Source organism: Scyliorhinus torazame, chromosome 15 (assembly GCF_047496885.1).
Source record: "Scyliorhinus torazame isolate Kashiwa2021f chromosome 15, sScyTor2.1, whole genome shotgun sequence".
In the NCBI taxonomy this organism is placed as follows: domain Eukaryota; kingdom Metazoa; phylum Chordata; class Chondrichthyes; order Carcharhiniformes; family Scyliorhinidae; genus Scyliorhinus; species Scyliorhinus torazame.
This window is the reverse complement of record NC_092721.1, coordinates 212,134,406-212,157,554: the sequence shown is the minus strand read 5'-3', so window position 1 is coordinate 212,157,554 and position 23,149 is coordinate 212,134,406. Positions and strand designations below refer to the sequence as shown.

General features: G+C 61.8%; 1 protein-coding gene across 1 annotated transcript in view; it reads right to left on the bottom strand.

The window, feature by feature from the left end:
- ilk (integrin-linked kinase) overlaps positions 1-23,149 on the bottom strand; it is a 284,664-nt gene that overhangs the window by 82,801 nt on the left and 178,714 nt on the right. The window contains exons 9-10 of the mRNA XM_072477562.1: positions 15,699-15,826; positions 13,573-13,694 (exon numbers count right to left, since the gene is read on the bottom strand). Coding sequence (XP_072333663.1) covers positions 13,573-13,694; positions 15,699-15,826 — 250 coding nt within the window. The remainder of the gene's footprint in view (positions 1-13,572; positions 13,695-15,698; positions 15,827-23,149) is intronic.

Below are 23,149 nucleotides of genomic sequence, written 5' to 3'. Positions count from 1 at the left end.
ACGCGGCTAAGCGCGCACGGTATAGGAAACACGCGGCAAAGCGCGCTCGCTATGGGAAACACGCAGCGAAGCGCGCTCGGTATGGGAAACACGCGGCTAAGCGCGCTCGCTATGGGAAACACGCGGCTAAGCACGCTCGGTATGGGAAACACGCGGCTAAGCGCGCTCGCTAAGGGAAAAACGCGGCGAAGCGCGCTCGGTATGGGAAACACGCGGCTAAGCGCGCTCGCTTTGGGAAACACGTGGCGAAGCGCGCTCGCTATGGGAAACACGCGGCTAAGCGCGCTAGGTATGTGAAACACGCGGCTAAGCGCGCTCGCAATAGGAAAAACGCGGCAAAGCGCGCTCGCTATGGGAAACACGCGGCTAAGCGCGCTCGCTATGGGAAACACGCGGGTAAGCACGCTGGCTATGGGAAACACGCGGCTAAGCACGCTCGCTATGGGAAACACGCGGCTAAGCGCGCTCGCTATGGGAAACACGCGGCTAAGCGCGCTCGCTATGGGAAACACGCAACTAAGCGCGCTCGCTATGGGAAACACGCGGCTAAGCACGCTCGCTATGGGAAACACGCGGCTAAGCGCGCTCGCTATGGGAAACACGCGGCTAAGCGCGCTCGGTATGGGAAACACGCGGCAATGCGCGCTCGCTATGTGAAACACGCGGCTAAGCGCGCTCGCAATGGGAAAAACGCGGCTAAGCGCGCTCGCTAAGGGAAACACGCGGCTAAGCGCGCTCGCTATGGGAAACACGCGGCTAAGCACGCTCGCTATGGGAAACACGTGGCTAAGCGCGCTCGCTATGGGAAAGACGCAGCAAAGCGCGCTCGCTATGGGAAACACGCGGCTAAGCGCGCTCGCTATGGGAAACACGCAACTAAGCGCGCTCGATATGGGAAACACGCGGCTAAGCACGCTCGCTATGGGAAACACGTGGCTAAGCGCGCTCGCTATGGGAAAGACGCAGCAAAGCGCGCTCGCTATGGGAAACACGCGGCTAAGCGCGCTCGCTATGGGAAACACGCGGCTAAGCGCGCTCGCTATGGGAAACACGCGGCTAAGCGCGCTCGCAATGGGAAACACGCGGCTAAGCACGCTCGGTATCGGAAACACGCGGCTAAGCGCGCTCGCTCTGGGTAACACGTGGCTAAGCGCGCTCGGTATGGGAAACACGCGGCGAAGCGCGCTCGGTATGGGAAACACGCGGCTAAGCGCGCTCGCTATGGGAAACACGCGGCTAAGCGCGCTCGGTATGGGAAACACGCGGCTAAGCGCGCTCGCTATGGGAAACACGCGGCAAAACGTGCTCGCTATGGGAAACACGCGGCTAAGCGCGCTCGCAATGGGAAACACGCGGCTAAGCGCGCTCGGTATGGGAAACACGCGGCTAAGCGCGCTCGCTATGGGAAACACACGGCTAAGGTCGCTCGCTATGGGAAACACGCGGCCAAGCACGCTCGCTATGGGAAACACGCGGCTAAGCGCGCTCGCTATGGGAAACACGCGGCTAAGCACGCTCGGTATGGGAAACACGCGGCTAAGCACGCTCGCTATGGGAAACACGTGGCTAAGCGCGCTCGCTATGGGAAACACGCGGCTAAGCTCGCTCGGTATGGGAAACTCGCGGCCAAGCACGCTCGCTATGGGAAACACGCAGCTAAGCGCGCTCGCTATGGGAAACACGCGGCTAAGCGCGCTCGATATGGGAAACACGCGGCTAAGCGCGCTCGCTATGGGAAACACGCGGCTAAGCGCGCTCGCTATGGGAAACACGCGGCTAAACGCGCTCGCTATGGGAAACACGTGGCTAAGCGCGCTCGGTTTGGGAAACACGCGGCTAAGCGCGCTCGCTAGGGAAACACGCGGCGAAGTGCGCTCGCTATGGGAAACACGCGGCTAAGCGCGCTCGCTATGGGAAACACACGGCTAAGGGCGCTCGCTATGGGAAACACGCGGCTAAGCACGCTCGGTATGGGAAACACGCGGCTAAGCGCGCTCGGTATGGGAAACACGCGGCTAAGCGCGCTCGGTATGGGAAACACGCGGCTAAGCACGCTCGCTATGGGAAACACGCGGCTCAGCGCGCTCGGTATGGGAAACACGCGGCCAAGCACGCTCGCTATGGGAAACACGCGGCTAAGCGCGCTCGCTATGGGAAACACGCGGCTAAGCGCGCTCGCTATGGGAAACACGTGGCTAAGGGCGCTCGCTATGGGAAACACACGGCTAAGCGCGCTCGCTATGGGAAACACGCGGCTAAGCACGCTCGCTATGGGAAACACGCGGCTAAGCTCGCTCGCTATGGGAAACACGCGGCTAAGTGCGCTCGGTATGGGAAACACGCGGCTAAGCGCGCTCGCTATGGGAAACACGCGGCTAAGCACGCTCGGTATGGGAAACACCCGGCTAAGGGCGCTCGGTATGGGAAACACGCGGCTAAGCGCGCTCGGTATGGGAAACATGCGGCTCAGCACGCTCGCAATGGGAAACACGCGGCTAAGCGCGCTCGGTATGGGAAACACGCGGCTAAGCGCGCTCGCTATGGGAAACACGCGGCTAAGCGCGCTCGCTATGGGAAACACGCGGCTAAGCACGCTCGGTATGGGAAACACGCGGCTAAGCACGCTCGGTATGGGAAACACGGGGCTAAGCGCGCTCGCTATGGGAAACACGCGGCTAAGCGCGCTCGCTATGGGAAACACGTGGCTAAGGGCGCTCGCTATGGGAAACACACGGCTAAGCGCGCTCGCTATGGGAAACACGCGGCTAAGCACGCTCGCTATGGGAAACACGCGGCTAAGCTCGCTCGCTATGGGAAACACGCGGCTAAGTGCGCTCGCTATGGGAAACACGCGGCTAAGCGCGCTCGCTATGGGAAACACATGGCTAAGGGCGCTCGCTATGGGAAACACACGGCTAAGCGCGCTCGCTATGGGAAACACGCGGCTAAGCACGCTCGCTATGGGAAACACGCGGCTAAGCTCGCTCGCTATGGGAAACACGCGGCTAAGTGCGCTCTCTATGGGAAACACGCGGCTAAGCGCGCTCGCTATGGGAAACACGCGGCTAAGCGCGCTCGGTATGGGAAACACGCGGCAATGCGCGCTCGCTATGTGAAACACGCGGCTAAGCGCGCTCGCAATGGGAAAAACGCGGCTAAGCGCGCTCGCTAAGGGAAACACGCGGCTAAGCGCGCTCGCTATGGGAAACACGCGGCTAAGCGCGCTCGCTATGGGAAACACGCAACTAAGCGCGCTCGCTATGGGAAACACGCGGCTAAGCGCGCTCGCTATGGGAAACACGCGGCTAAGCGCGCTCGCTATGGGAAACACGCGGCTAAGCGCGCTCGCTATGGGAAACACGCGGCTAAGCGCGCTCGCTATGGGAAACACGCGGCTAAGCACGCTCGGTATGGGAAACACGCGGCTAAGCGCGCTCGCTCTGGGTAACACGCGGCTAAGCGCGCTCGGTATGGGAAACACGCGGCTAAGCGCGCTCGCTATGGGAAACACGCGGCTAAGCGCGCTCGGTATGGGAAACACGCGGCTAAGCGCGCTCGCTATGGGAAACACGCGGCAAAACGTGCTCGCTATGGGAAACACGCGGCTAAGCGCGCTCGCAATGGGAAACACGCGGCTAAGCGCGCTCGGTATGGGAAACACGCGGCTAAGCGCGCTCGCTATGGGAAACACACGGCTAAGGTCGCTCGCTATGGGAAACACGCGGCCAAGCACGCTCGCTATGGGAAACACGCGGCTAAGCGCGCTCGCTATGGGAAACACGCGGCTAAGCACGCTCGGTATGGGAAACACGCGGCTAAGCACGCTCGGTATGGGAAACACGCGGCTAAGCACGCTCGCTATGGGAAACACGTGGCTAAGCGCGCTCGCTATGGGAAACACGCGGCTAAGCTCGCTCGGTATGGGAAACTCGCGGCCAAGCACGCTCGCTATGGGAAACACGCAGCTAAGCGCGCTCGCTATGGGAAACACGCGGCTAAGCGCGCTCGATATGGGAAACACGCGGCTAAGCGCGCTCGCTATGGGAAACACGCGGCTAAGCGCGCTCGCTATGGGAAACACGCGGCTAAACGCGCTCGCTATGGGAAACACGTGGCTAAGCGCGCTCGGTTTGGGAAACACGCGGCTAAGCGCGCTCGCTAGGGAAACACGCGGCGAAGCGCGCTCGCTATGGGAAACACGCGGCTAAGCGCGCTCGCTATGGGAAACACACGGCTAAGGGCGCTCGCTATGGGAAACACGCGGCTAAGCACGCTCGGTATGGGAAACACGCGGCTAAGCGCGCTCGGTATGGGAAACACGCGGCTAAGCGCGCTCGGTATGGGAAACACGCGGCTAAGCACGCTCGCTATGGGAAACACGCGGCTCAGCGCGCTCGGTATGGGAAACACGCGGCCAAGCACGCTCGCTATGGGAAACACGCGGCTAAGCGCGCTCGCTGTGGGAAACACGCGGCTAAGCGCGCTCGCTATGGGAAACACGTGGCTAAGGGCGCTCGCTATGGGAAACACACGGCTAAGCGCGCTCGCTATGGGAAACACGCGGCTAAGCACGCTCGCTATGGGAAACACGCGGCTAAGCTCGCTCGCTATGGGAAACACGCGGCTAAGCGCGCTCGCTATGGGAAACACGCGGCTAAGCACGCTCGGTATGGGAAACACCCGGCTAAGGGCGCTCGGTATGGGAAACACGCGGCTAAGCGCGCTCGGTATGGGAAACATGCGGCTCAGCACGCTCGCAATGGGAAACACGCGGCTAAGCGCGCTCGGTATGGGAAACACGCGGCTAAGCGCGCTCGCTATGGGAAACACACGGCTAAGGTCGCTCGCTTTGGGAAACACGCGGCCAAGCACGCTCGCTATGGGAAACACGCGGCTAAGCGCGCTCGCTATGGGAAACACGCGGCTAAGCACGCTCGGTATGGGAAACACGCGGCTAAGCACGCTCGGTATGGGAAACACGGGGCTAAGCGCGCTCGCTATGGGAAACACGCGGCTAAGCGCGCTCGCTATGGGAAACACGTGGCTAAGGGCGCTCGCTATGGGAAACACACGGCTAAGCGCGCTCGCTATGGGAAACACGCGGCTAAGCACGCTCGCTATGGGAAACACGCGGCTAAGCTCGCTCGCTATGGGAAACACGCGGCTAAGTGCGCTCGGTATGGGAAACACGCGGCTAAGCGCGCTCGCTATGGGAAACACGCGGCTACGCACGCTCGGTATGGGAAACACCCGGCTAAGGGCGCTCGGTATGGGAAACACGCGGCTAAGCGCGCTCGGTATGGGAAACACGCGGCTAAGCGCGCTCGGTATGGGAAACACGCGGCTAAGCGCGCTCGCTATGGGAAACACACGGCTAAGGTCGCTCGCTATGGGAAACACGCGGCCAAGCACGCTCGCTATGGGAAACACGCGGCTAAGCGCGCTCGCTATGGGAAACACGCGGCTAAGCACGCTCGGTATGGGAAACACGCGGCTAAGCGCGCTCGCTATGGGAAACACACGGCTAAGGTCGCTCGCTATGGGAAACACGCGGCCAAGCACGCTCGCTATGGGAAACACGCGGCTAAGCGCGCTCGCTATGGGAAACACACGGCTAAGGTCGCTCGATATGGGAAACACGCGGCCAAGCACGCTCGCTATGGGAAACACGCGGCTAAGCGCGCTCGCTATGGGAAACACGCGGCTAAGCACGCTCGGTATGGGAAACACGCGGCTAAGCACGCTCGCTATGGGAAACACGTGGCTAAGCGCGCTCGCTATGGGAAACACGCGGCTAAGCGCGCTCGGTATGGGAAACACGCGGCCAAGCGCGCTCGCTATGGGAAACGCGGCTAAGCGCGCTCGCTATGGGAAACACGCGGCTAAGCGCGCTCGCTATGGGAAACACGCGGCTAAGCGCGCTCGCTATGGGAAACACGCGGCTAAGCGCGCTCGGTATGGGAAACACGCGGCTAAGCGCGCTCGCTATGGGAAACACGCGGCTAAGGGCGCTCGCTATGGGAAACACGCGGCTAAGCGCGCTCTGTATGGGAAACACGCGGCTAAGCTCGCTCGCTATGGGAAACACGCAGCTAAGCGCGCTCGGTATGGGAAACACGCGGCTAAGCGCGCTCGCTATGGGAAACACGCGGCTAAGCACGCTCGGTATGGGAAACACGCGGCTAAGCGAAAAACGCGGCGAAGCGCGCTCGGTATGGGAAACACGCGGCTAAGCGCGCTCACTTTGGGAAACACGTGGCTAAGCGCGCTCGCTATGGGAAACACGCGGCTAAGCGCGCTCGGTATGTGAAACACGCGGCTAAGCACGCTCGCAATGGGAAAAACGCGGCTAAGCGCGCTCGCTATGGGAAACACGCGGCTAAGCGCGCTCGCTATGGGAAACACGCGGGTAAGCACGCTGGCTATGGGAAACACGCGGCTAAGCACGCTCGCTATGGGAAACACGCGGCTAAGCGCGCTCGCTATGGGAAACACGCGGCTAAGCGCGCTCGCTATGGGAAACACGCAACTAAGCGCGCTCGCTATGGGAAACACGCGGCTAAGCACGCTCGCTATGGGAAACACGCGGCTAAGCGCGCTCGCTATGGGAAACACGCGGCTAAGCGCGCTCGGTATGGGAAACACGCGGCAAAGCGCGCTCGCTATGTGAAACACGCGGCTAAGCGCGCTCGCAATGGGAAAAACGCGGCTAAGCGCGCTCGCTATGGGAAACACGCGGCTAAGCGCGCTCGCTATGGGAAACACGCGGCTAAGCACGCTCGCTATGGGAAACACGCGGCTAAGCACGCTCGCTATGGGAAACACGCGGCTAAGCGCGCTCTCTATGGGAAACACGCGGCTAAGCGCGCTCGCTATGGGAAACACGCGGCTAAGCGCGCTCGCTATGGGAAACACGCGGCTAAGCACGCTCGCTATGGGAAACACGCGGCTAAGCGCGCTCGCTATGGGAAAGACGCAGCTAAGCGCGCTCGCTATGGGAAACACGCAACTAAGCGCGCTCGCTATGGGAAACACGCGGCTAAGCGCGCTCGCTATGGGAAACACGCGGCTAAGCGCGCTCGCTATGGGAAACACGCGGCTAAGCGCGCTCGCTATGGTAAACACGCGGCTAAGCGCGCTCGCTATGGGAAACACGCGGCTAAGCTCGCTCGGTATGGGAAACACGCGGCTAAGCACGCTCGCTATGGGAAACACGCGGCCAAGCACGCTCGCTATGGGAAACACGCGGCTAAGCGCGCTCGCTATGGGAAACACGCGGCTAAGCACGCTCGGTATGGGAAACACGCGGCTAAGGGCGCTCGGTATGGGAAACACGCGGCTAAGCGCGCTCGCTATGGGAAACACACGGCTAAGGTCGCTCGCTATGGGAAACACGCGGCCAAGCACGCTCACTATGGGAGACACGCGTCTAAGCGCGCTCGCTATGGGAAACACACGGCTAAGGTCGCTCGCTGTGGGAAACACGCGGCCAAGCACGCTCGCTATGGGAAACACGCGGCTAAGCGCGCTCGCTATGGGAAACACGCGGCTAAGCACGCTCGGTATGGGAAACACCCGGCTAAGGGCGCTCGGTATGGGAAACACGCGGCTAAGCGCGCTCGCTTTGGGAAACACGTGGCTAAGCGCGCTCGCTATGGGAAACACACGGCTAAGCGCGCTCGGTATGTGAAACACGCGGCTAAGCGCGCTCGCAATGGGAAAAACGCGGCTAAGCGCGCTCGCTATGGGAAACACGCGGCTAAGCGCGCTCGCTATGGGAAACACGCGGGTAAGCACGCTGGCTATGGGAAACACGCGGCTAAGCACGCTCGCTATGGGAAACACGCGGCTAAGCGCGCTCGTTATGGGAAACACGCGGCTAAGCGCGCTCGCTATGGGAAACACGCAACTAAGCGCGCTCGCTATGGGAAACACGCGGCTAAGCACGCTCGCTATGGGAAACACGCGGCTAAGCGCGCTCGCTATGGGAAACACGCGGCTAAGCGCGCTCGGTATGGGAAACACGCGGCAAAGCGCGCTCGCTATGTGAAACATGCGGCTAAGTGCGCTCGCAATGGGAAAAACGCGGCTAAGCGCGCTCGCTATGGGAAACACGCGGCTAAGCGCGCTCGCTATGGGAAACACGCGGGTAAGCACGCTGGCTATGGGAAACACGCGGCTAAGCACGCTCGCTATGGGAAACACGCGGCTAAGCGCGCTCGCTATGGGAAACACGCAACTAAGCGCGCTCGTTATGGGAAACACGCGGCTAAGCGCGCTCGCTATGGGAAACACGCGGCTAAGCGCGCTCGGTATGGGAAACACGCGGCAAAGCGCGCTCGCTATGTGAAACACGCGGCTAAGCGCGCTCGCAATGGGAAAAACGCGGCTAAGCGCGCTCGCTATGGGAAACACGCGGCTAAGCGCGCTCGCTATGGGAAACACGCGGCTAAGCACGCTCGCTATTGGAAACACGCGGCTAAGCACGCTCGCTATGGGAAACACGCGGCTAAGCGCGCTCGCTATGGGAAACACGCGGCTAAGCGCGCTCGCTATGGGAAACACGCAACTAAGCGCGCTCGCTATGGGAAACACGCGGCTAAGCACGCTCGCTATGGGAAACACGTGGCTAAGCGCGCTCGCTATGGGAAAGACGCAGCTAAGCGCGCTCGCTATGGGAAACACGCGGCTAAGCGCGCTCGCTATGGGAAACACGCAACTAAGCGCGCTCGCTATGGGAAACACGCGGCTAAGCGCGCTCGCTATGGGAAACACGCGGCTAAGCGCGCTCGCTATGGGAAACACGCGGCTAAGCGCGCTCGGTATGGGAAACACGCGGCTAAGCGCGCTCGCTATGGGAAACACGCGGCTAAGCTCGCTCGGTATGGGAAACACGCGGCTAAGCACGCTCGGTATGGGAAACACGCGGCGAAGCGCGCTCGCTCTGGGTAACACATGGCTAAGCGCGCTCGGTAAGGGAAACACGCGGCGAAGCGCGCTCGGTATGGGAAACACGCGGCTAAGCGCGCTCGCTATGGGAAACACGCGGCTAAGCGCGCTCGGTATGGGAAACACGCAGCTAAGCCGCTCGCTATGGGAAACACGCGGCTAAACGTGCTCGCTATGGGAAACACGCGGCTAAGCGCGCTCGCAATGGGAAACACGCGGCTAAGCGTGCTCGGTATGGGAAACACGCGGCTAAGCGCGCTCGCTATGGGAAACACACGGCTAAGGTCGCTCGCTATGGGAAACACGCGGCCAAGCACGCTCGCTATGGGAAACACGCGGCTAAGCGCGCTCGCTATGGGAAACACGCGGCTAAGCACGCTCGGTATGGGAAACACGCGGCTAAGCGCGCTCGCTATGGGAAACACGCGGCTAAGCACGCTCGGTATGGGAAACACGCGGCTAAGCACGCTCGGTATGGGAAACACGCGGCTAAGGGTGCTCGCTATGGGAAGCACGCGGCTAAGCGCGCTCGCTATGGGAAACACGCGGCCAAGCACGCTCGCTATGGGAAACACGCAGCTAAGCGCGCTCGCTATGGGAAACACGCGGCTAAGCGCACTCGCTATGGGAAACACGCGGCCAAGCACGCTCGCTATGGGTAACACGCGGCTAAGCGCGCTCGCTATGGGAAACACGCGGCTAAGCGCGCTCGCTATGGGAAACACGCGGCTAAGCGCGCTCGCTATGGGAAACACGCGGCTAAGCACGCTCGGTATGGGAAACACGCGGCTAAGCGCGCTCGCTATGGGAAACACGTGGCTAAGCACGCTCGGTATGGGAAACACGCGGCTAAGCACGCTCGGTATGGGAAACACGCGGCTAAGCACGCTCGCTATGGGAAACACGTGGCTAAGCGCGCTCGCTATGGGAAACACGCGGCTAAGCGCGCTCGGTATGGGAAACACGCGGCCAAGCACGCTCGCTATGGGAAACACGCGGCTAAGCGCGCTCGCTATGGGAAACACGCGGCTAAGCGCGCTCGCTATGGGAAACACGCGGCCAAGCACGCTCGCTATGGGAAACACGCGGCTAAGCGCGCTCGCTATGGGAAACACGCGGCTAAGCGCGCTCGCTATGGGAAACACGCGGCTAAGCGCGCTCGCTATGGGAAACCCGCGGCTAAGCGCGCTCGCTATGGGAAACACGCGGCTAAGGGCGCTCGCTATGGGAAACACGCGGCTAAGCGCGCTCGCTATGGGAAACACGCGGCTAAGCGCGCTCGCTATGGGAAACACACGGCTAAGGGCGCTCGGTATGGGAAACACGCGGCTAAGCGCGCTCGGTATGGGAAACACGCGGATAAGCGCGCTCGGTATGGGAAACACGCGGCTAAGCACGCTCGCTATGGGAAACACGCGGCTAAGCGCGCTCGGTATGGGAAACACGCGGCTAAGCGCGCTCGCTATGCGAAACACGCGGCTAAGCGCGCTCGCTATGGGAAACACGTGGTTAAGGGCGCTCGCTATGGGAAACACGCGGCTAAGCGCGCTCGCTATGGGAAACACGCGGCTAAGCACGCTCGCTATGGGAAACACGCGGCTAAGCTCGCTCGGTATGGGAAACACGTGGCGAAGCGCGCTCGCTATGGGAAACACGCAGCTAAGCGCGCTCGGTATGGGAAACACGCGGCTAAGCACGCTCGGTATGGGAAACACGCGGCTAAGGGCGCTCGGTATGGGAAACACGCGGCTAAGGGCGCTCGGTATGGGAAACACGCGGCTAAGGGCGCTCGGTATGGGAAACACGCGGCTAAGCGCGCTCGGTATGGGAAACACGTGGCTAAGGGCGCTCGGTATGGGAAACACGCGGCTAAGCGCGCTCGCTATGGGAAACACGCGGCTAAGCGCGCTCGGTATGGGAAACACGCGGCTAAGCGCGCTCGGTATGGGAAACACGCGGCTAAGCGCGCTCGGTATGGGAAACACGTGGCTAAGGGCGCTCGGTATGGGAAACACGCGGCTAAGCGCGCTCGCTATGGGAAACACGCGGCTAAGCGCGCTCGCTATGGGAAACACGCGGCTAAGCGCGCTCGGTATGGGAAACACGCGGCTAAGCGCGCTCGGTATGGGAAACACGCGGCTAAGGGCGCTCGGTATGGGAAACACGTGGCTAAGGGCGCTCGGTATGGGAAACACGCGGCTAAGCGCGCTCGGTATGGGAAACACGTGGCTAAGGGCGCTCGGTATGGGAAACACGCGGCTAAGCGCGCTCGCTATGGGAAACACGCGGCTAAGCGCGCTCGCTATGAGAAACACGCGGCAAAGAGCGCTCGCTATGGGAAACACGCGGCTAAGCGCGCTCGGTATGGGAAACACGCGGCTAAGCGCGCTCGCTATGGGAAACACGCGGCTAAGCGCGCTCGGTATGGGAAACACGCGGCTAAGCGCGCTCGCTATGGGAAACACGCGGCTAAGCGCGCTCGGTATGGGAAACACGCGGCTAAGCGCGCTCGCTATGGGAAACACGCGGCTAAGCGCGCTCGGTATGGGAAACACGCGGCTAAGCGCGCTCGGTATGGGAAACACGCGGCTAAGCGCGCTCGGTATGGGAAACACGCGGCTAAGCGCGCTCGGTATGGGAAACACGCGGCTAAGCGCGCTCGCTATGGGAAACACGCGGCTAAGCGCGCTCGGTATGGGAAACACGCGGCTAAGCGCGCTCGGTATGGGAAACACGCGGCTAAGCGCGCTCGCTATGGGAAACACGCGGCTAAGCGCGCTCGGTATGGGAAACACGCGGCTAAGCGCGCTCGGTATGGGAAACACGCGGCTAAGCGCGCTCGGTATGGGAAACACGCGGCTAAGCGGGCTCGCTATGGGAAACACGCGGCTAAGCACACTCGGTATGGGAAACACGCGGCTAAGCGCGCTCGCTATGGGAAACACGCGGCTAAGCGCGCTCGGTATGGGAAACACGCGGCTAAGAGCGCTCGCTATGGGAAACACGCGGCTAAGCGCGCTCGGTATGGGAAACACGCGGCTAAGCGCGCTCGCTATGGGAAACACGCGGCTAAGCGCGCTCGCTATGGGAAACACACGGCTAAGGGCACTCGCTATGGGAAACACGCGGCTAAGCGCGCTCGGTATGGGACTTTGTTCACATTTCGTGAAATCGCTGCAATGTCTTCTGTCTTACACTGTCAATTCGCAGGAATAGATTCTCTTTATCTACCCGACTTATTCCTCTTAATATCTTGACAGCCCCCACACCACCCCCACCCCAACCCCACCCCCACACCAACCCCACCCCCACCAACCCCACCCACACCAACCCCACCCACACCAACCCCACCCACACCAACCCCACCCCCACGCCAACCTCACCCACACCAACCCCACACCCACACCAAGCCCACCCCCACACCAACCCCCACACCAACCCTACCCACACCAACCCCACCCCCACGCCAACCCCACCCACCCCACCCCCACACCACCCCCACCCCCACACCAACCCCACCCCCACACCAACCCCACCTCCACCCCCACACCAACCCCACCCCCACACCAACCCCACCCCCACACCAACCCCACCCCCACACCAACCCCACCTCCACCCCCACACCAACCCCACCCAAACCCCCACACCAACCCCACCCCCACACCAACCCCACTCCCACACCAACCCCACCCCCACACCAACCCCCACACCAACCCCACCCCCACCCCACCAACCCACCCCCACACCAACCCCACCCAAACCCCCACACCAACCCCACCCCTACACCAACCCCACCCCCACACCAACCCCACACCAACCCGTCCCCCACACCAACCCGCCCCCCACACCAACCCGTCCCCCACACCAACCCGCCCTCCACACCAACCCGCCCTCCACACCAACCCGCCCTCCACACCAACCCGCCCTCCACACCAACCCGCCCTCCACACCAGCCCCAACACCAACCCCACCCCCACACCAACCCCACCCCCACACCAACCCCACCCCCACACCAACCCCAACCCCACACCAACCCCAACCCCACACCAACCCCAACCCCACACCAACCCCGCCCACACACCAACCCCGCCCACACACCAACCCCGCCCACACACCAACCCCGCCCACACCAACCCCGCCCCCCCACACCAACCCCACCCCCACACCAACCCCACCCCCACACCAACCCCACCCCCACACCAACCCGCCCTCCACACCACCCCCACCCCAAACCGCCCCCCACACCAACATCAACCCGCCCCCATACCACCCCCACACCCACACCAACCCGCCCTCCACACCACCCCCACCCCCAAACCAACCCACCCCCCACACCAAACCGCCCCCCACACCAACCCCACCCCCACACCAACCCGCCCCCACACCAACCCCACCCCCACACCAACCCCACCCCCACACGCCCCCCACACCACCCCGCCCCCCACACCACCCCGACCCCCACACCAACCCCACCCCCACACCAACCCGACCCTCACACCAACCCCACCCCCACACCAACCCGATCACATCCTCACATCACTTGTTACCCATAGCTGCTCGAAGACTGGCTGGCATAAAATTGCCCCAAGCAGTTTGTGAGTGAATCAGGTGCAGACAGCTCACCATGATGCTCTTGCTGTTGAGATAATGTCTGGCGATGAGGGGCTCCAGGGTGTGCAGGAAAGCCAGCCCCCGGGCAATATCCAAGGCAAACTTCACCGCCTGGGTCTGGTCCACCACAAAGTCTGTAAAGGAGAGAACAAATGTGCAGGAGACAGTTATTGCCCAAATAGTGATCAGGTAGTGGGCAGGCACTGGGCAGGCAGAGGGCTGGCAGAGGGCAGGCAGAGGGCAGGCAGAGGGCAGGCAGAGGGCAGGCAGAGGGCAGGCAGAGGGCGGGCAGAGGGCGGGCAGTGGGCGGGCAGTGGGCGGGCAGTGGGCGGGCAGTGGGCAGACAGTGGGCGGGCAGAGGGCAGGCAGAGTGCAGGCAGTGGGCAGGCAGTGGGCGGGCAGTGGGCGGGCAGTGGGCAGACAGTGGGCAGACAGTGGGCAGACAGTGGGCGGGCAGTGGGCAGGCAGAGAGCTGGCAGAGGGCAGGCACTGGGCAGGCAGAGGGCGGGCAGAGGGCAGGCAGTGGGCGGGCAGTGGGCAGGCAGAGGGCAGGCAGAGGGCAGGCACTGGGCAGGCACTGGGCAGGCACTGGGCAGGCACTGGGCAGGCAGTGCCCGGTTTGGCTCTCATGGAGACTTGAGCATAGATTTCTGAATCATGCCCCACCCTGTATACTGCGAATCTGGGATCTCCTACTCAAACACAGGCTCAAATCTAGGAGGAGCACAGGACCATGTGGAACACAGGGCCCAGGTGGAGCACAGGGCCCAGGTGGAACACAGGGCCCAGGTGGAACACAGGGCCCAGGTGGAACACAGGGCCCAGGTGGAACACAGGGCCCAGGTGGAACACAGGGCCCAGGTGGAACACAGGGCCCAGGTGGAGCACAGGGCCCAGGTGGAGCACAGGGCCCAGGTGGAGATCAGGGCCCAGGTGGAGATCAGGGCCCAGGTGGAGATCAGGGCCCAGGTGGAGCTCAGGGCCCAGGTGGAGCTCAGGGCCCAGGTGGAGCTCAGGGCCCAGGTGGAGCTCAGGGCCCAGGTGGAGCTCAGGGCCCAGGTGGAGCTCAGGGCCCAGGTGGAGCTCAGGGCCCAGGTGGAGCTCAGGGCCCAGGTGGAGCTCAGGGCCCAGGTGGAGCTCAGGGCCCAGGTGGAGCTCAGGGCCCAGGTGGAGCTCAGGGCCCAGGTGGAGCTCAGGGCCCAGGTGGAGATCAGGGCCCAGGTGGAGATCAGGGCCCAGGTGGAGCACAGGGCCCAGGTGGAGCTCAGCGCCCAGGTGGAACAGCTCCCGCTCACAGATGTGTGAGCTGAATGTTTAGGGAGAGGGGGGTCACAGCAGATTGAACACTCTTCAGATATAATTTTTGAGTTGTCTTCAGTCAGATGAGTCTCGTCAACCCTGGCAGAGGAGCTTCAAGACTCAACGATTCCAATGTATTCCGTTTTTCTACCCTTCTGAAACTTGAGGTCATCCAAACCTCTGCTGCCTGTGTCTGACTCGTAACAAATATCTATCACCACCCGTGCCAGCTGATTTACACGGATTCTCGATGAAGCAATGCCCATTTGAAAAGACTCACCCTCATCTCCACATCCCTCCAGAGCTTCAACCCACCCCATGTTTCTAATCTCCACCCCACCCTGCCCCGAGGGCCCGCCTCTTCCTCCGCAATCATCTCATTCTGGCTCCGAGTGTATCCCTGCTGCTAGGTTTCTCTAGGTTTTAAAAGCTCGCAGCGTAGGGCAGTTCCAAGTGTTTATTCTGGACGTGTGAGTTTTAAAGGGTGAGGTCAGTTGGCAATGTGGGATGTCACTGACTAATCTTTATACCAATTGATCCTTCTAGAGGGATGAGGATTGAAAAACCTGGGTGACATTCCCCAAATTTGTGTGTGGAGTGGGGGAGTGCCGGGTTAATGACACCAAATGTATTCTGTCAGTAACTCATGGTCGAGGAAACACTATGAAGGCAGCAGATAAATACAGCCTCTTCCTTTTCCAGTTCCTGCTGCAAAGGGAGATTGAACCCCAGAGAAAGCTGCACCATTCCCCGTCCACACCGGGTTCAGCAGCGGCTTTGCTCGATCTCCTGAACTGCATTCACGTTTTTACAATCTCTTCATTTTGCTGCAAACTCACTTGTTCCCTCGTGCAGGACATTGTAGAGAGAGCCATAAGGCATCCAGTGTGTGATTATGATGGGGTGTGGGGCAGGTGGTGACTGACAGGCTCCAAGAACCGGCAGCACGTTGGGATGTGAGAATATTCTGCAAAAGGAGACAGGAGGATCTTATTAAAATAAAGAGCAGACACAGAAATTCCTCTGGTCACAACACACCCCACCCCACACTCACCCCACCCCACACTCACCCCACCCCACACTCACCCCACCCCACACTCACCCCACCCTCACCCCACCCCACCCCACACTCACCCCAAACCCCACACTCACCCCACCCCACACTCACCCCACCCTCACCCCACGCCACCCCACACTCACCCCACCCCACACTCACCCCACCCCACACTCACCCCAAACCCCACACTCACCCCACCCCACACTCACCCCACCCCACACTCACCCCAAACCCCACACTCACCCCAAACCCCACACTCACCCCAAACCCCACCCCACACTCACTCCAAACCCCACCCCACACTCACCCCACCCCACACTCACCCCACCCCACACTCACCCCAAACCCCACACTCACTCCAAACCCCACACTCACCCCAAACCCCACACTCAACCCAAACCCCACACTCACCCCACCCCACCCCACACTCACCCCACCCCACACTCACCCCACCCCACACTCACACCACCCCACACTCACCCCAAACCCCACACTCACCCCAAACCCCACACTCACCCCACCCCACCCTCACCCCACCCTCACCCCAAACCCCACACTCACCCCAAACCCCACCCTCACCCCAAACCACACCCTCACCCCAAACCACACTCACCCCAAACCCCACACTCACCCCAAACCCCACCCCACACTCACCCCAAACCCCACACTCACCCCAAACCCCACACTCACCCCAAACCCCACACTCACGCCAAACCCCACACTCAGCCCAAACCCCACCCCACACTCACCCCAAACCCCACCCCACACTCACCACAAACCCCATCCCAGACTCACCCCAAACCCCACACTCACCCCAAACCCCACACTCACCCCAAACCCACACTCACCCCAAACCCCACACTCACCCCAAACCCCACACTCACCCCAAACCCCACACTCACCCCAACCCCACACTCATCCCAAACCCCACCCCACACTCACCCCAAACCCCACACTCACCCCAAACCCCACACTCACCCCACTCCACACTCACCCCACCCCACTCTCACCCCACCCCACCCCCAAACCCCACCCTCACCCCAAACTCCACCCTCACCCCAAACCACACTCACCCCAAACCCCACTCTCACCCCAAACCCCACCCCACACTCACCCCAAACCCCACACTCACCCCAAACCCCACCCCACACTCACCCCAAACCCCACACTCACCCCAAACCCCACACTCACCCCAAACCCCACACTCACCCCAAACCCCACACTCACCCCAAACCCCACACTCACCCCAAACCCCACACTCACCCCCAACCCCACACTCATCCCAACCCCCACCCCACACTCACCCCAAACCCCACACTCACCCCAAACCCCACACTCACCCCAAACCCCACACTCACCCCAAACCCCACACTCACCCCAAACCCCACACTCACCCCAAACCCCACACTCACCCCAAACCCCACCCCACACTCACCCCAAACCCCCCCCACACTCACCCCAAACCCCATCCCACACTCAACCCAAACCCCACACTCACCCCAAACCCCACACTCACCCCAAACCCCACACTCACCCCAAACCCCACACTCACCCCAAACCCCACCCCACACTCACCCCAACCCCACATTCACCCCAAACCCCACACTCACCCCAAACCCCACACTCACCCCAAACCCCACACTCACCCCAAACCCCACACTCACCCCACCCCACACTCACCCCACCCCAACCCACACTCACCCCACCCCACCCCACACTCACCCCAAACCCCACTCACCCCAAACCCCACCCCACACTCACCCCAAACACCACCCCACACTCACCCCACCCCACACTCACTCCAAACCCCACACTCACCCCAAACCCCACCCCACACTCACCCCAAACCCCACCCCACACTCACTCCAAACCCCACCCCACACTCACCCCAAACCCCACCCCACACTCACCACAAACCCCACACTCACCCCAAACCCCACCCCACACTCACCCCACCCCACACTCACTCCAAACCCCACACTCACCCCAAACCCCACACTCACCCCAAACCCCACACTCAACCCAACCCCACCCCACACTCACACCACCCCACACTCACCCCAAACCCCACACTCAACCCAAACCCCACACCACCCCAAACCCCACCCCACACTCACACCACCCCACACTCACCCCAAACCCAACACTCACCCCACCCCACCCTCACCCCACCCTCACCCCAAACCACACTCACCCCAAACCCCACACTCACCCCAAACCCCACACTCACCCCAAACCCCACACTCACCCCAAACCCCACACTCACCCCAAACCCCACACTCACCCCAAACCCCACACTCACCCCAAACCCCACCCCACACTCACCCCCAAACCCCACCCCACACTCACCACAAACCCCATCCCACACTCACCCCAAACCCCACACTCACCCCAAACCATACACTCACCCCAAACCCCACCCCACACTCACCACAAACCCCACACTCACCCCAAACCCCACACTCACCCCACCCCACACTCACCCCAAACCCCACACTCACCCCAAACACCACACTCACCCCAAACCCCACATTCACCCCAAACCCCACACTCACCCCAAACCCCACACTCACCCCAAACCCCACCCCACACTCACCCCAAACCCCACACTCACCCCAAACCCCACACTCACCCCAAACCCCACACTCACCCCAAACCCCACACTCACCCCAAACTCCACCCCACACTCACCCCAAACCCCACACTCACCCCAAACCCCACACTCACCCCAAACCCCACACTCACCCCAAACCCCACACTCACCCCAAACCCCACACTCACCCCAAACCCCACACTCACCCCACACCACACTCACCCCACCCCAACCCACACTCACCCCACCCCACCCCACACTCACCCCAAACCCCACACTCACCCCAAACCCCACCCCACACTCACCCCAAACCCCACCCCACACTCACCCCACCCCACACTCACTCCAAACCCCACACTCACCCCAAACCCCACACTCAACCCAAACCCACACTCAACCCAAAACCCACACTCACCCCACCCCACCCCACACTCACCCCACCCCACACTCACCCCAAACCCCACACTCACCCCAAACCCCACACTCACCCCAAACCCCACACTTACCCCAAACCCCACACTCACCCCCAAACCCCACACTCACCCCACCCCACACTCACCCCACCCCACACTCACCCCACCCTGACCCCAAACCCCACCCTCACCCAAACCCCACCCCACACTCACCCCAAACCCCACACTCACCCCAAACCCCACCCCACACTCACCCCAAACCCCACACTCACCCAAAACCCCACCCCACACTCACCCCAAACCCCACACTCACCCCACCCCACACTCACCCCACCCTGACCCCAAACCCCACCCTCACCCAAACCCCACCCCACTCACCCCAAACCCCACACTCACCCCAAACGCCACCCCACACTCACCCCAAACCCCACACTCACCCCAAACCCCACCCCACACTCACCCCAAACCCCACCCCACACTCACCCCAAACCCCACACTCACCCCAAACCCCACCCCACACTCACCCCAAACCCCACCCCACACTCACCACAAACCCCATCCCACACTCACCCCAAACCCCACACTCACCCCAAACCCCACACTCACCCCAAACCATACACTCACCCCAAGCCCCACCCCACACTCACCCCAAACCCCACACTCACCCCAAACCCCACACTCACCCCAAACCCCACACTCACCCCACCCCACCCACACCCACCCCACCCCACCCTCACCCCACCCTCACCCCAAACCCCACCCTCACCCCAAACCACACTCACCCCAAACCCCACACTCACCCTAAACCCCACCCCACACTCACCCCAAACCCCACACTCACCCCAAACCCCACCCCACACTCACCCCAAACCCCACACTCACACCAAACCCCACACTCACCCCAAACCCCACACTCACCCCAAACCCCACACTCACCCCAAACCCCACCCCACACTCACCCCAAACCCCACCCCACACTCACCCCAAACCCCACCCCACACTCACCCCAAACCCCACCCCACACTCACCCCAAACCCCACACTCACCCCAAACCCCACACTCACCTCAAACCCCACACTCACCCCAAACTCCACACTCACCCCAAACTCCACCCCACACTCACCCCAAACCCCACACTCACCCCAAACCCCACATTCACCCCAAACCCCACACTCACCCCAAACCCCACACTCACCCCAAACCCCACCCCACACTCACCCCAAACCCCACACTCACCCCAAACCCCACACTCACCCCAAACCCCACACTCATCCCAAACCCCACCCCACACTCACCCCAAACCCCACACTCACCCCAAACCCCACACTCACCCCAAACCCCACACTCATCCCAAACCCCACCCCACACTCACCCCAAACCCCACACTCACCCCAAACCCCACACTCACCCCAAACCCATCCGCAAACCCCACCCCACACTCACCCCAAACCCCACACTCACCCCCAAACTCCACCCCACACTCACCCCAAACCCCACACTCACCCCGAACCCCACTCATCCCAAACCCCACACTCACCCCAAACCCGACCCCACACTCACCCCAAACCCCACACTCACCCCAAACCCCACACTCACCCCAAACCCCACACTCACCCCAAACCCCACACTCACCCCAAACCCCACACTCATCCAAAACCCCACACTGACCCCCAAACCCCACCCCACGCTCATCCCAAATCCCACCGCACACTCCTCTCTAAATCCCTCCCACACTCATCCCAAACCCCACACCATCCCAAACCCCACACTCATCCCAAACCCCACACTCATCCCAAACCCCACACTCATCCCAAACCCCACACTCACCCCAAACCCCATCCCACACTCACCCCCAAACCCCACACTCACCCCCAAACCACACCCCACACTCACCCCAAACCCCACACTCACCCCAAACCCCACTCATCCCCAAAACCCACCCCACACTCACCCCAAACCCCAAACTCACCCCAAACCCCACACTTACCCCAAACCCCACACTCACCCCAAACCCCACACTCACCCCAAACCCCACACTCACCCCAAACCCCACACTCACCCCAAACCCCCACACTCACCCCAAACCCCACACTCACCCCAAACCCCACACTCATCCCCAAACCCCACCCCACACCACCCCCAAACCCCACACTCACCCCCAAACCCCACACTCACCCCAAACCCCACACTCACCCCAAACCCCACACTCACCCCAAACCCCACACTCACCCCAAACCCCACACTCATCATCAACCCCACCCCACACTCACCCCAAACCCCAAACTCACCCCAAACCCCACACTCATCCCCAACCCCACCCCACACTCACCCCCAAACCCCACACTCATCCCAAACCTCACACTCACCCCCAAACCCCACACTCACCCCAAACCCCACACTCACCCCAAACCCCACACTCACCCCAAACCCCACACTCACCCCAAACCCCACACTCACCCCAAACCCCACCCCACACTCACCCCCAAACCCCACTCACCCCAAACCCCACACTCACCCCAATCCCCACCCCACACTCACCCCAAACCCCACACTCACCCCCAAACCCCACCCCACACCCACCCCAACCCCCACACTCACCCCAAACCCCCACACTCACCCCAAACCCCACATTCACCCCAAACCCCACACTCACCCCAAACACCACACTCACCCCAAACCCCACACTCACCCCAAACCCCACACTCACCCCAAACCCCATACTCACCCCAAACCCTACACTCACCCCAAACCACACACTCACCCCAAACCCCACCCCACACTCACCCCAAACCCCACACTCACCCCAAACCCCACACTCACCGCAAACCCCACACTCACCCCAAACCCCACATTCAGCCCCAAACCCCACACTCACCCCAAACCCCACACTCACCCCAAACCCCACCCCACCACTCACCCCAAACCCCACCCACACTCAACCCCAAACCCCACACTCATCCCAAACCCACACATTCACCCCCAAACCCCACACTCACCCCAAACCCCACACTCACCCCCAAACCCCACCCCACACTCACCCCAAACCCCACACTCATCCCAAACCCCACACTCACAACAAACCCCACCCCACACTCACCCCAAACCCCACACTCACCCCCAACCCCACACTCAACCCAAACCCCACACTCAACCCAAACCCCACACTCATCCCAAACCCCACACTCATCCCAAACCCCACACTCACCCCCAAATCCCACCCCACACTCACCCCCAAAACCCCCACACTCATCCCAACCCCACACACCCCCAAACCCCACACTCACCCCCAAACCCCACACTCACCCCCACACCCCACACTCACCCCAACCCCACACACACCCCAAACCCCACATTCACCCCAACCCCACATTCACCCCAAACCCCACACTCATCCCAAACCCCACACTCACCCCAAACCCCACACTCATCCCAAACCCACCCCACACTCACCCCAAACCCCACACTCACCCCAAACCCCACACTCACCCCAAACCCCACACTCATCCCAAACCCCACCCCACATTCACCCCAAACCCCACACTCACCCCAAACCCCACACTCACCCCAAACCCCACACTCATCCCAAACCCCACCCCACACTCACCCCAAACCCCACACTCAACCCAAACCCCACACTCACCCCAAACCCATCCCCAAACCCCACCCCACACTCACCCCAAACCCCACACTCACCCCCAAACTCCACCCCACACTCACCCCAAACCCCACACTCACCCCAAACCCCACCCCACACTCACCCAAACCCCACACTCACCCCAAACCCCACACTCACCCCAAACCCCACACTCACCCCAAACCCGACACTCACCCCAAACCCCACACTCACCCCAAACCCCACACTCACCCCAAACCCCACACTGACCCCCAAACCCCACCCCACGCTCATCCCAAATCCCACCGCACACTCCTCTCTAAATCCCTTCCCACACTCATCCCAAACCCCACACCATCCCAAACACCACACCATCCCAAACCCCACACTCATCCCAACCCCCACACTCACCCAAACCCCACACTCACCCAAACCCCACACTCACCCAAACCCCCACACCATGCCCAAACCCCATCCCACACTCACCCCCAAACCCCACACCCACCCCCCCAACCCCCACCCCACACTCACCCCACCCCACCACCCCAAACCCACCCCCACACCACCCCAACCCCAAACTCACCCCAACCCCACACCACCCCCAACCCCACACC